The sequence below is a fragment of the Biomphalaria glabrata genome, chromosome 2 (genome assembly GCF_947242115.1).
Source record: "Biomphalaria glabrata chromosome 2, xgBioGlab47.1, whole genome shotgun sequence".
Lineage (NCBI taxonomy): Eukaryota > Metazoa > Mollusca > Gastropoda > Planorbidae > Biomphalaria > Biomphalaria glabrata.
In genome coordinates, this window is record NC_074712.1 from 23,767,013 (window position 1) to 23,782,714 (window position 15,702).

The window sequence follows — 15,702 nt, forward strand, 5'->3', positions numbered from 1 at the left end:
ATTCTTTCAAACGGCTGTGTGGCCTTGATGAGCGTACCTGCAAATTCCTTATAGAATTGTGGTTTAATTCTATTGCAGGTTCTGCATTGTTGAATGGTCTGTCTGACCTCTTCAACCGAGAAGGGTAAGTTCTTTGACCTGACATAATGTAGAAGTCTAGTGACACCTGGATGACACAGGTAGTCATGGTACGTCTTCAGGCTACTTTGTTTCGTCATGGTTGCACAGTGCCCTCTAGACAAGGTGTCTGCTGCTGTGTTGGCGTTCCCAGGTCTATACTGTATATCAAACTTGAAGCTTGCTAGTTCCAATTTCCACCTTTGTATCTTATCGTTTTTAATTTTCTTGTCATGAGTGTCTTTAAATATGTATGAAATAGACCGCTGGTCCGTAATAAGGGTAAAATGATTGCCACACAAATAATGCTTCCATTTGCGTATGGCTTCAATTATTGCAGTGGCTTCTTTCTCTATGGCAGATTGATGCCTTTCAGTAGGTGAAAGAGTTCTAGAGAAGAATGCAATAGGTCTTCCCTCCTGATTTAGAGTGGCAGCTACTGCGATGTCAGAAGCGTCAGTTTCCACAATTAGAGGATGGTCATACTTTATGGTGAAAATTGCTGCTTTCTGCAATTCTTCTTTCAAGTCTTCCAACGCTGTTTTTACTTCTGTAGGTACAGGAAAAATTTGATTTTTCATTATAGGATACATTTTGTCGGAGAAATTTGGTATCCAGTGAGCATAATATGCCAAAAGTCCTACAATCCTTTTCTGAGACTTCAGATCTTTTGGAGGTGGCAAATCTCGCAGAGCTTGAAATCTATCAGGTCCGGCTTCAAATGTCCTTTGGATATTTCATATCCAAGCAGCTTTACCTTCTTAGTAGCAAATACACTTTTACTTTCGTTGAAAGTTATTCCGTATTCCAGAGCTACCTTCTGAAAATGCAACAGATTTTTGTTATGGGAGTCTACATCTGTACCACATATTGTTACATTGTCGACATAGGCAAACGTGTCAGACAACTTTTCTTTTTCTATAATAGTATCTATGGTTTTCTGGAAGCAAGCTACACCGTTAGTGACCCCAAAGGGTATTCTGCAAAACTGGTAGAGTTTACCACAAGCTTCGAAGGCTGTGTATTTCTTTTCGCTCTGTTGGATAGGTATTTGGTGATAAGCACTCTCCAGATCCAATGTGCTAAAGATTTCATACCTGGAAATTTTCTCCACCATTTCATCCACTCTAGGCATGGGGTAAGCGTCCAGGTAAGTAAATCTATTTATAGTTTGGCTATAATCAACGACCATTCGCTTTTTGTGCCGCTCATTGGTCGTGACAAGGACTTGAGCTCTCCAAGGTGATTTGGAAGGTTCAATGATACCGTTTCGTATCAATTTCTCAACTTCAGCTTTAATAAATTGTGTGTCTTGGAAGGAGTAACGACGAGATTTAGTAGCAATAGGTCTGTAATCAGGGGATAAATTTGCAAACAATTGTGGTGCCTCTACCTTAACAGCATTGAGCGAGCAGACATGAAATGCAGGTCGACCACCGTTGAATGGAATTATCAGTTCTTTGTGTAATGCGAGGAAATCTAACCCAAGCACTACATCAGTGCAATTCATCTAGTAACGAAAGTTTGAATTGATTGTAAACTTCCCCTTTGTATTTTAGCGATGCAAACATGTGGCCTCTTGTGACGCTTGACAGTTGAGATGACGCCATAGAAATTGTGTGCTTTGAACGTGTCACTGACCAATCGTACTCTCTTGGTATGTTTGAAGAAATGTAGCTTTCCCCGCTACCTGTATCAATTAGGGCTTTTAGGTTCACGCCATTTACAGAGATGTGTACTGTTGATTTAGTTAAACCAGGTACAGACGAAGTAGCAATTAGTGATGTTAGATGTGTAGAGTCCTTAATGCAGCTACAATCTTTACAACATTGTCTTTCAATCTCGTGGCTAGGAGATGTTTTGACTTTTGTTTTGGTTATAGGAGTGTTGCGAGACCTGCAAACCTTCGAAAAATGTCCATTTTTCCCGTAAGAATGACACATGCAGTCTTTGGCAGGGCATTTCGCTCTGAGATGCCGACTACCTCCGCAAAAGAAACATTTAGTATTCACTGTTGCGATTGTTTCTGAGTCCACCATTTCTTCGGTTGAGATTGCCGATGATGAAAGAGATGACTCTACCAATTGAGACGGAGTACTAAACGAACTGGATTCTTTTTGGGCCATGTCGAGAGTCTTGGCAATATCTAAAGCCATTTTCAAGTCAAGGGATCTTTTCTCAAGTAGCCTCTGTCTAATTACACTCGAACGCATGCCGCTAACAAAGGCATCGCGAATGGCGTCCTCTTCATTTTTGTCAGCACTGACAGCTCGGAACTGACAATCTCTGGCCATCACTCTCAGCTTGTGTACAAATTGATCAAGACTTTGATCGACTTCTTGTTTGCAAGTTGCAAGCAAATGTCTGGCCAATGTTTCATTAGGCGCCTTCACAAATAAATTCTCAAGAATAGATTTTGCTTCTGAGTATTTAGAACAGGTAGAAATATACTGATATAAGGATGGAGACACAAAGTTGCATAGCAGGTCAAACTGTTCGCTTTCACTAGCCCCTACCTTCGTTGCAAATCTGTCAAAACAAGAAATCCAATGTTTCCATGTAACTGAAGCATTAGTTGAACTAGGATCAGCATCCAGTCTATTGGGACGCAAAAACTTGTCCATTTAAGAATGGTTTTATTGAAATAAATTGTAATATACTAAGTCAATTCATAACCTTAGAAACAAGGCTTTATTTCAATAAAACACGACTGATACACACAATAACACAGTACAGACTGGTCACGATTCACAGACTACGATAATGCGAACACGATTACAAATACTAGCACGATTACAAGCACGGGTAACACACAAGTTCATTTAACGATCACTCCACTCCGTTTTATAATTACTGCTAATGATTGCATTTGGCGTTAAAAAATAGGGGGTGGGGCGACTCTATATGAGACTGTAATTTTTAGCATATATAAATTATATTAGTGACATTTTTAGCGGCCCCCGAAAGGGGAAAAGACGCTATTAGTTTTGTGCGAAATGTCTGTCCGTCTGACCGTCTGTCCGTCCGTCCCGTTTAGATCTCGTAAACTAGAAAAGATATTGAAAATTCGACATCACAATATTTTAGACCATTGAAAGTTCTGATGCAACAGCTACTTTTTTTTTTTCTGAAAGTGGAAAATCTAATTTTTAATACCAGTTATGCAAGCAGTTTTTTAAAGAGAAAAAGCTAATTAGTATGCATTATAAGTTATACTTAATTTAAAACGAATAGTAATCTTGTAAACTTCATTTTCCTAAATTTTTTTATATTGCGAATTTTTTTTTTTTTTTTTTTTTTTTTTTTTTTTTTTTTTGAGGATTCGATTAAGAGATTGATTAAGTAGCTAACACTTGAGGATTTATTCTGTGGATTACTTGTGTTTCTGTGGTTTTTCTTTGTGATTCTGTGGATTTTTGTGTGTCTGTTTAGAGTGGACGGCGCGAGGGTTGTGTAGTAAAGTACCGTGTAGTTTGTAGTGTAGTTATCTTTTCTGTCTCTGTACTTGTGATAAACCCCTTTTAAAAATGTCAGTTAAGACATTTTTTATTGAAAAAAAGGACCTGGATGGTGGACTTGTCCTCGCCCCAGGTACCTTGCTTCTAAAGCTGTCAGGCCAGGGGGCTGTTAAGGCCACTATGGCGAGCCTAATAGAGTGCCTGAAACTAACACCGGACGAAGTGAGTTCTCTCTATCGCTTCGAGAACCCCTTTGTCTGGTTCCTGGTCCCAACATCCGCCCGAGTGAGAACCCGTATACTAGGGAAATCATTCGGGAATGAGAAGGACTTCAAGGTAGATGTCTGTACCTTAGAAGACGAAAAAATCAGGGTTACCCTTCACTGGGTAGCACCAACCACACAAAAAATCAAAGATAGGAGAAATCTTTGGAGCCTTTGCAGAAGAAGGCTCCAAGATAGAGCCAATAAAGCTAGGCAACTCAGATAAGAGGGCGGCTTGGATAAAAATCCGCAAACAGACTGAACTCCCCCATTATATTCAGTTACGATACAAGGATGATCCGAGGACCTACAAGGTCCTCGTGACCATCCCGTTACGTAGACAACAGTGCTGGCATTGCGGACAGGATCAGCACTGGTCAAACCAGTGTCCAAATAGGGCGAACCCCAGACGGGACCAAAACCCCACAGAATGTGCAAAGGAGGTAGGAGGGAAATCTCCTATGCCATTGCCCTTAAAGGGGAGGGAGAGAAAAAGCAATCCGAGATTGATCAACATCTAAAAAAAGATGGCTTCACAATGGTTGAAAGCAGCAAAGGAGGGGGAAAAAACAAATAGAAGCTATAGAAGCTCCAAGTGGTCTCCCCCCACCTAACAGCCCTGAAAACAAATCTAAGTAAAAAAATTAAAACATCCGGAGGGCAAGTTCAGCATCCACCACCCCAACCAAAATAACAAGAAAGAGGGCCCTCTCTATCTCTTCCTCATCAGAGGATCTAAACGAGGATCCCCGGGTAGAGGAGGAGAAAAGAGAGGAAGAACAGGTCAAGCTCGAGCTGAACTTTCCAGACTCCCCGTCAGTGCTAGTCATAGATGAGGGCGAGGACCCTAACACACATTCAAACACATAAACAACAAAGCAACTTTTAAAGATAAAACGCATACACACACAATAGAATAACAAACACGCAAACCAATCTCACACACTCATGGCAGACATCAAAATTTTAACACTCAACATCAGAGGGCTTAACAATAAACACACATACATAGCACACCTCACAAGGAAATACAAGCCAGATTTTATCTTTCTGCAAGAGACCAACACACAGTTAGAGTACAAGGCCAAAAAGCAGTCTCTCTTATGGGCCTCCGGGAGGGTTATTTTAGTTTAGGTAGAAAGCCACGAAGGACAGCCATTTTACAAACATCCAATAGGTTTTCAATCACACACTCATATCAAGACAATAGCGGGAGGATAGTAATAATTAGGACAAGCTCACAAAAACACACATACACGTTAGTCAACATTTATGCACCCGCTCAAAAAAAAAGAGAAACACGAATTTTTTGGAATGCTAAGTGACATTCTACACACTCAGTACGCAGGAGAAAATTTGATAGTAGGGGGTGATTTAAATTACATTGATTCCCAATTAGACAAGCAAAACACAAACACAGAGGGTCCTGCTCCTCATGTAACAACTAAAACGCATGACTATTTGGGGGGAGTCATCAAGGCTTACCGGTTAGTAGATGCCTATAGAGAAGTAGAGGTAACGGGCCGGGTCACCACGTTCAGGGACAAGGCGCACCAAATAGAAACACGGATAGATAGAGTGTATGTGCCAAGGGCGTGCGAAACAAAAAGTGTAACACATCTCGTAGAGACGTTACAATATACAGACCACAAAGGAGTCTTAGTGGAACTCCTGAACCCAAAACAAAAAAACAAAAAACACCGATCTGGAAACTTAACAACGACCTCCTAAATGACCCGCTCTATTTAAAAACAATCGCAAACCTCCTCAAAAATATAATACATGACTCAAACACACCCCATTTCAAAGTCACACAAATATGGACGCTAATTAAAAGCTCCATTAAGCAGCAAAGCCAAATACTGGCCACACTAGTCAACTCAAAAAGGAAAAAAGAAGAGGAAAGACTTAAAAATTTACTAACACACGAAGAAGACGAAGCAGCCAAAACACATATACTAGCACAACTAGAAGAACTATTTAACTATCAATACAAAGGAGCGGAATTGAGGTGCAAAAGTAAAAAAAATAACCGAAGGGCCTAACAAACTTTTTTTATCAGCAGAACAAAACATTCAAATTGACAGAACTATTGACAACATAATTGATAGTAAAGGAGAAACTATACACGACCTGGACAAAATAACAGACATATATACGAAACACTTTACTAAACAGACGGACGACAGCGCACAAAAAGTATTTTTACAGAACTGCAAAGAAATACCAATGACAGAACAGATAGAGACAGACGCTCCCTTTACGCTAGACGAACTGAGGGCTGCTTTAGATACAACTCAAAACAACAAATCCCCTGGCCCAGACGGTCTGACGTTTGAATTTTACAAAGCCTTTTTTCCCCAAATAGGACCCCTACTATTAAATCTATACAGCGACATGTTAGTGACAGAACAGTTACCTAGAGATTTCAACTTAGCATACATCACACTTCTACCAAAAAAACTTTCGACCGATCTCACTTCTAAACACCGACTACAAACTCCTGACGAAAATGATTTTTCTAAGACTAAAACCCCTCATACCAGACTTAATAGGACAGGATCAATACTGTAGCAACCCAGACAAAAACATCGACGAACTTAACCATTTTTTTAAGAGACATTATATATTACTGTAAAGACAAAAACTTGAAAGCAGCCCTCCTTTCTATTGAACAGGAAAAGGCCTTTGACAGAATAGACCATGACTACCTTTTCAAAATACTAGACAAGACGAAGACAGATGGAAGAATGAAGAAATACATAAAGCTAGTTTACACTGATGCCACAAGCAAACTCATAATAAACCAAACCCTTAGTGGCAGTATCCCTATTAGAAGATCTGTTAGACAAGGGTGTCCGCTTTCTCCCTTTCTATACACCCTTTGCCTAGAACCCCTTTTAGAAACCATCAGGCTAGATAGTGGAATCACGGGGAAAGGAATCCCAGGCCCCACGCCCGTAGTTAAAGTTAAAGCATACGCTGATGACACCACACTTTTTCCTTCCTCAGAAAAAGACATAGCCGCAATCATAGATAAGTTTATTCAATTTGGGAGGGCAAGCGGGTCAAAAATCAACATAAATAAAACTTGTGTTATGGGATTGGGCAGGTGGGAAATCCCCTCAAACAACCCCTTTAACCTTAAAATAGAGAAGGAAATTAAAATATGCGGCATCACGTGGACAAGCAACCCAACATATTATCACACACAGCAGTGGGAAAATATTTTAAAGAAAACCAAAAACACACTTAGAAGATTTCATTATACAGCAACTACTATATTTGGTAGAGCAATACTAGTAAACAACCTGGTCATCCCGAAGATAGTTTATTTAGCAAACATCACAGAACCTCCACCAACTTTTATACCAAGCATAAACACAATCATTAGGAATTTTATATTTAAAAGCACTATCAGAAACATTAAACACACAACACTTATACAAAACAAAGAGGATGGGGGGATAAACTTACAGGACATCAGAACCAAAATACAAGCACTTAGATTAAAATACATAGGACAAGTAGCCAAGAACCCAAACAATTTTCCATTAACAATATACTACTACGGCTTAAGGTTAAATAAAATAATTCCAATAAAAAATGACACCCCACACCACTTTGGTACAAACACACATCCATTTTACAGATCCATATCAAGAATACTCCCTGGCAATGAACATCTAATACACAGTAAATTAAAAGACACATATACAACACTTAAGAAACAGTTACAAGAAAGATTATTCAATAGGATCAAATGGAGTAGAGAGTTAGGTGTAATGGATTTCAGAGACACTTTTATAAATCTACACAGCAAACACATTACACCCAAAGCTAGAGAAATAACATACAGACTAATCTTCGGGATGACCCCTGTAGGAAGTAAGAAAAGAAATGTACACACATGTGTTTTCTGTCACACAGATAATGGTAACAATGAAAGCCATATGTTTTTAAAATGTAAAATATTTGATAATGTTAGATGCACTATGAAAGTCCTACTAGAGACAAACTGTAACACCAAAGTTAATCTTAACCTAGCTACTGTTTTAAATAAATTGCCTAAAATCAAAAGTAAGATGATTCATAAATTTAATCTAATAATAGTGAGTGAATACAGAAGTCTTGTGTGGCACAGTAGAATTTAAGTTGTAAATAACAATGTATCTTTAAATCCTTATAATCTAGAGTTAATATTTAGAAAAATAATTGAATATAGAATTGATAACTATACTGGTTAGATAGAAATTGTAATTATTGTATAATTTATTGTCCTTGACTAAATTGTCAGACCTCAGAGATAAAAATCTAAATACTGTAATCAATCTGTAAAGTTACTCTATTGGTATTATGTCAATTAGTTTAGGTGGTTATGCGAGTGTGTGAGAGTGTGTATGTACTTAAAGAGAGGTTGGGCTGAGAGATGCGGGATAGGAATCAAATTGAACTTTATGTATGGAAAACTACTCAAGAACTGTCTTTTAAAAGGAAGTCAACACTTTTGAAGAATTATTTCTCCCTCGCGGTTACGTCCTCTTTGATCACATGATCGGAGAGCATGTCACAAGTCAACATCAAGTGTGTCTGTACTACACTCACAGAACACGGCAAGCCCGTGGAAACGTAACAAGAACACTATGACAATGTCTATATCTTAGCGGCAGCCTCATGCTAGACATACTGGGAAACAAATGAAATAAGAAAACAAGACGCAACTGAATGGAGCCTGCGAAGAGACTAGAAACAAAACTAACCAAAACCAATAATCCTAAAGAATAGAGACAAGGGCAGACAATTGAAAGTCAAGAATCTTTTATGAATAATGTAAGACTAATTAACTATTTTTTATTTATTTATTAATTAATTTTTTATATTATTTTTTTTTAAACCCTCGTAATGAGAGAAAAAGGAATCTTTAATCGACACCCCTATACTGAAATAATGTACACATGACCCTAACAGTAACAGAACCCTGAACAATTGTGATACAGCTATACCTTTGCTTGGTTAACTATCCCAGAATGACTCTAACAGACACAAGGGCCACCTTGATGATGCTAGAGTAGCCCTCTTACATCTCAAGGAGACCTTTAAAAATTGTCGTGAGAGGGATTAACCTGTACCCTGATCAGTCTTTTTTAAATACATAAGGCATACAGGGCAGCTGTATAAAACCCTATATTGGCTTGCCTTGCCTAATGGACCTCATTCGCCAATCGTAAACAAACAACATTTTGTTACGTGATCTTATTGATAAAACAACGAAAAAAAAACTGTCACGTGACAACCATCATGAATTAAACATGAGATCGTAAATTATATAGAAGAGATAGAGCACCACGTGCTAAATGTTGTTTGTTTACGATTGGTGAATGAGGTCCATTACTAGCTACTACCTGGGAACATAGCATTGCTTCAAAGTCAATTTCCTACATGATTGTTAAAGTTGCTGTGCAACTTTGTTTAATGAACACATTTATGTAGAAGATTGTTACTGTTATAACAATAATACTGAGTCTACGTATCAAGGAAGTCCTTTTTCTCTGTATTACTTTATAGAAAAGATGTGGTTCTGTTGTGTAAAATTAAATATTATTATATGTCTAAAATACTATTTGACGAGACAGAATGGAAGCTTAGGATGAAATCAGTCACTTTTTTCTCTTCGTACTACCACCAAGTTCAATACATTATGTCCCCTTTAGCCATAAAGTGAAAACGACAAATGCCCAGTGCTTAAAAGGAAACATAAACTAATTGGATACAATTACACTACAGAGTTCTTATTGCTTTGTTTAATTTTTTTTTTTTTTGAAAATGTCTACAAGATAAGATAACTTAAATTCAGTTTGACTACAATTGACAACCTTAGCGTTGTCAAACTAGTGGATATTAAATGAATTGTAATTTCTTGACCACTCATGTTTTATTTTTATTTTTTTGAAAATGACTACAAATTAGTAGATATTAAATGAATTGTAATTTCTTGACCACTCATGCTTTATTTTTATTTTTTTGAAAATGACTACAAATTAGTAGATATTAAATGAATATGAATTGTATTTTCTTGACCACTCATGTTTTATTTTTATTTTTTTTAAATGACTACAAATTAGTAGAAATTAAATGAATTGTAATTTGTTGACCACTCATGTTTTATTTTTAATTTTTGAAAATGACTACAAATTAGTAGAAATTAAATGAATTGTAATTTGTTGACCACTCATGTTTTATTTTTAATTTTTGAAAATGACTACAAATTAGTAGATATTAAATGAATTGTAATTTCTTGACCACTCATGTTTTATTTTTATTTTTTTGAAAATGACTACAAATTAGTAGATATTAAATGAATTGTAATTTCTTGACCACTCATGCTTTATTTTTATTTTTTTGAAAATGACTACAAATTAGTAGATATTAAATGAATATGAATTGTATTTTCTTGACCACTCATGTTTTATTTTTATTTTTTTTAAATGACTACAAATTAGTAGAAATTAAATGAATTGTAATTTGTTGACCACTCATGTTTTATTTTTAATTTTTGAAAATGACTACAAATTAGTAGAAATTAAATGAATTGTAATTTGTTGACCACTCATGTTTTATTTTTAATTTTTGAAAATGACTACAAATTAGTAGAAATTAAATGAATTGTAATTTCTTGACCACTCATGTTTTATTTTTATTTTTTTGAAAATGACTACAAATTTGTAGATATTAAATAAATTGTAATTTCTTGACCACTCATGTTTTATTTTATTTTTTTTAAATGACTACAAATTAGTAGAAATTAAATGAATTGTAATTTCTTGACCACTCATGCTTTATTTTTATTTTTTTGAAAATGACTACAAATTTGTAGATATTAAATAAATTGTAATTTCTTGACCACTCATGTTTTATTTTATTTTTTTTAAATGACTACAAATTAGTAGAAATTAAATGAATTGTAATTTCTTGACCACTCATGTTTTATTTTTAATTTTTGAAAATTACTACAAATTTGTAGATATTAAATGAATTGTAATTTCTTGACCACTTATGTTTTATTTTTATTTTTTTGAAAATGACTACAAATTAGTTGAACAACAACAGCAAAAAAAATGTTATTCAATGGATACCAGCTCACATACAACTAGCAGGAAATGAGAAGGCTGACACACTCGCCAAGAGTGGGAGAACAAACTCACAAGTAAACTCTGCACTCTATCCAGAAGAAATGAAGAAATTAATTGTAGATAAAATAAATGAGAAATGGACGAGCTCTCATCCAAATCACAAGAAAGATGACGCTTACTATAAACTATCCCGACAAGACCAACGTCTAATCTTTCGACTCAGGACCGGATACAACAGAATGCGACAACACATGTTCCGGAAGCTCAAAATTGGAACCAGTAAAATCTGCCCATGTGGAGTATCACCAGAAAATGCCGACCACGTCCTCCAAAACTGCTCTCTCTACCAAGAGGCCCGTATAAGACATTGGCCCCAAATCACCCCAATAGAAAGAAAACTATTGGAGAGCTCCCTGATTTGGAAACCACTGCGCAGTTCATCTCATGTATTGGTCTAGTCATATGAACACTCCAACATAACAATGAGAACGATGAAGAAGAAGAAGTAGTAGAAATTAAATGAATTGTAATTTCTTGACCACTCATGTTTTATTTTTAATTTTTGAAAATGACTACAAATTAGTAGATATTAAACAAAACAATTAGATCAATTATAAGACATCAGTTAGGCCAGGGGAGGCGCGGTGGCTGAGTGGTAAAGCGCTTGGCTTCCAAACCAGGGATCGCGGGTTCGAATCCTGGTGAAGACTGGGATTTTCAACTTTGAAATCTTTGGGTGCCTCTGAGTCCACTCAGCTCTAATGGATACCTGACATTAGTTGGGGACAAGTAAAGGCGGTTGGTCGTTGTCCTGGCTACATGACACCCTCGTTAAGCGTAGGCCACAAAAACAGATGAACTTTACATCATCTGCCCTATAGACCACAAGGTCTGAAAGGGGAACTAGTTAGGCCAGGTTCACATCTAACTTTACATTCACTTTCACCTATCCTTTGATCTGCGGGACTGTTGGGGCACTACACAAGATCTGTTGACATTCTATCTCTCATTTGTCTTTGATATAATTTCATTCGGATGTTCTTTCTGAAAATATTGAAGACTGCCTGGGTGGACCACTTCGGGGGCCGATTTTGAGTTTGTGTTTCCACACAAACTGTCTTTCGTAACCTTGTTTTATTTTGTGATTTCCTAACAAAAATACAAAAGAAAAAGTATTGGTTTGTTCGATGGGCGGAGGGCGATTTCATCTGGCACAACCCTTTTTCATTTTATATTTACTAATGATAAAATTTGAGATTAGAGTCGGTGTGCGAGATAATATACAAATGGGTTCAAATATCAACATGTAGCTTGTATTATATAGAGTCAACTAATTTTGTTCACAAACGATGATTTCTCCATTAAAATATGACCGCCCCCAACTCTGAGGGCTGTCAATATACAAATTATATCGTAATTCAACTAATTTTGTTGACAAACTATGATTTCTCCATAGAAATAGGACCGCCCCCTTCCACTAAAAGGGCTTAGGTGGGATGGGCAGTAGATGTATTCCCCCCCCCCTCATCCACCAAATCGGCAAACAGGGGAACGATCGTTTAAACAATTTTGAATCATATAGATGTTGAATTGATTTTGTTAACAAACTGTGATTTCTACAAGTAAATTGGACTTAAAAGTTTATGGTGTGTTGAGGGGGGCGGGATTGATATCACCCCCCCCCCTCCTCATCCCGCCAAATCGGCCCACGTTCAAAAGGGGGGGGGGGGCGAAATAATCTAAAAATATGTTGAAATATAAATAATTAGTATATATTATTAACATAAGTAATAAATTAGTATAAAAATATTGTGTGATTTCTTTATTAAAATTCGTCCGCTTCCCCTTTGGGTGGGGGGGATAGGACGAGCGGGGGGGACCGACCGACCCCCCCCCCCCTGATTCGCTAGTGACTTTGCATTCTTACCTTTTTATCGGTCTCAGGGAAAACCCACTCATAGTTTTGTGTGGTCTCTCGGTCCATCTGTCGCCATGTTTCAATCTCAAGAACTAAAAAAAAACTATAAAAAATTTTGATTTTATATTCCACAGCTTTCACAGTTAAGGTGCAAACCGTTTTTTTAAATTCTACTTTCAAACAACAAAGGTAAGGGAGCTCAGATATATTGGTGAAAAAAATGTGTCGAAAGTGTGAAAAAGAATGCACCACAGAAAACAAAAAAGTATAAAGACTTTCTCAACAATGTCTGTGGATTTTTTTTCTGACACGTAATAATGACTTTAAGGTACATTTGTTATTGAGGAAGATATGGCTGTGCTATTCGATACTTAGTAGTAGTTAGTTTCTGATATCCAGAAAGTTTCTATGTCTTTTTATTACCCTTGTTCATTGTGCAAAAAAAAAAAATATCTTAAACTGCCTTTTGACCTGCGACGAAATTCAGAAAGAAAACTGACATAATGCCCTGGGGTAGTGCTGTTAGATGTCTCATACCATCCATACAGGTCAAGTGACGCTGCAGACGCATTGCTTGTTAGCTGGACACGATCACACAAGATGTACGCCACGATGACTCCCCGAAAAAGCGATAACGGAATTTTAATGGCATTCGTGTAAATAATAAATCATTTTCTAGTTACTAGTGAGCTCTTAAAGAATTATTTGTAGTGAATACAATAGTTAGAAGAGCATCACAAGTAATTTTCAACAATCTTCATAAATAAACTACATAGACCAATGAAACATCATTTATTTCATTTATATTTACAGTTTAAATTTCTTTATGGCAGAATTTTGAGCAGGAATTCTAGTCATGTCATTTTAGTACATTTCGTGTTAAAAATCGATAAAAATTCCAAATTTGGAGACACTCAATCATAGTTACATCTGCAGCATATAGAAGATTAAAAAAAAAACTATGTGAAATATCATATACCATGTTTATGTTTTTCTATACAATAGTTGCCTGCCCCAATTCGTCTTCTGAAAATAAAGATTCTATCATCATAACACAGATTTTAGCTCTCTGAAGCTGACTTTTAAGTTGTAACAGTTTGTAGTCTTCTTTCAAAACCTTTTCATGTCCTTGGTATTTAAGAACCAAACAAAAGTCAGATAAAACATCTTCGGAATAGGCCAAAACACCTTTTCCTTTTGTTTGTACAATAGAATTCAAATGTCTTACAACCAGATTGACTATGTCTCGAGAAGTTGTCTGCTCAGTAATATGAAGTTTGATGTTAACATTTCTGTTTAGTCCTGTATCATACAAAGCATGCACTTTTATAATTGCATACGATAAGTCTTGACCTGAGTCCAAGGACGATTCCGCTAATGAAGATGTTGATGAAAATGATGAGGAAGGTGTTAAATGTGGACAGTTGGCTTGACTGACAGGGGTTGGTGGTGCCGATAGAGCGTATTGAATTGGAGTGTAGCTTTCTTCTTCCCCAATGCTAATGCTCTCCGTGCTGTGGGGCGTCTCTTCATTCGGGTCATAGAATTTAGCAATACGTTTTTGGTCTTTCCCAACACTTCTTGAAGAGGATTTAGTGGAGGAGGAGGAGGAGAAGTGAAGGTGTAGTTTGGTTGCTTTCACCGTAGCTTCATTGAGTGTAGAAACATGGCTTCCCTGAACACCAGTGGAGAATAAATGGGAGAGAAGAATGCCTGACTTTTTCTCCCTTGTTCTGGCGTACGTGGTAATGTCTCGTATCCATCTTGCACATTTCCAAATTCGGTCTAACGTTTGTTGAAGGTTTGCTGTCTGTTGAACCTGCTCCTTAGCTTTTTGTAATTCTTCCGAAGAAAAGGCCTGCAATGCAATTAATACAAAATATGAAATTAATAATTAAAGCCGCAGAATTTTTTTCAAGTTTGAATTAAATAGCTTTATTCAGTCATAGATTTTTAAAGACACAGCAAAGCTGTTTTGATCTTTTAACTTTGGTAAATGCATTCATCCACGATTAATAGTCAGACAAGGTCAATAGAGAATTTGCTCTCATACTCCTAACAGATCAGTTACACACAAGGTCACATTGAAGCCCACGAGCTAACCAATATGAAACCATTTTAGTTACAGACTCTAGAAGAAATATGAGGACTTTTGTCGACTTCTTTTGTAATAGTGTAATTGCAGATTTTTAAGATTGCGTAGAACTATTAAAAATACTATCGTCCTTTATTAACTTAAAAAAAAACAAGGATTTTGACATATTGCATAAAACAAAGTGATAACGCATAAATATGTAGATTAAAATTATTTTAAAACAAAGGGTACGCCTATAAAAAACCGTTGCGTATTGAAAGAAATGTATACATGACGAGACGATAATAGAGAGACAATCTGTAGCACCGGAAGTTAGCTAAGTGGGTATCAAAACACGACATTTGAAACTATTTGAGAGCGGGGCAGTGCCTGACTTAGCATTGCTATACATAGAGAAGTCCATCTTTGCGAGTCTCTACACATTGTTCGTTCACTTCGTTTACATTGTTTGTATGTTTTGTTTTGGTTACTGGGGACAGTTTTCATTTTATATTTTGTGTACTGGTTACTGGTAACAGTTCTTATACTGTAAGTTATGTACTGGATACTTGTGCCAGTTCAAATGCAATTATGTATTAAGCACACCTGTGTTTCTTCAACGCTTGTTGGCGAAACCCCCTTGGAAAAAAACCTGCTGTCTCTGGACATCTATCTCCTGAAAAATACAATCCAAAAAAAAGCACGTACAAAATATTGTTATAACCCTGCCACCGCCATCCAA

At 36.6% G+C, this 15,702-nt stretch overlaps 1 protein-coding gene across 10 annotated transcripts in view; it reads right to left on the reverse strand.

Annotated features, from left to right (window-relative positions):
• Nucleotides 1–13,659: 13,659 nt before the first annotated feature.
• LOC106052483 (ankyrin repeat and fibronectin type-III domain-containing protein 1-like) overlaps nt 13,660–15,702 on the reverse strand; it is a 76,292-nt gene continuing 74,249 nt past the window's right edge. For all 10 annotated transcript variants that reach the window (XM_056019703.1, XM_056019700.1, XM_056019701.1 and 7 more), the window contains one exon: nt 13,660–14,744. In XM_056019703.1, coding sequence (XP_055875678.1) covers nt 13,881–14,744 — 864 coding nt within the window. In that variant the 3' untranslated portion in view covers nt 13,660–13,880. The remainder of the gene's footprint in view (nt 14,745–15,702) is intronic.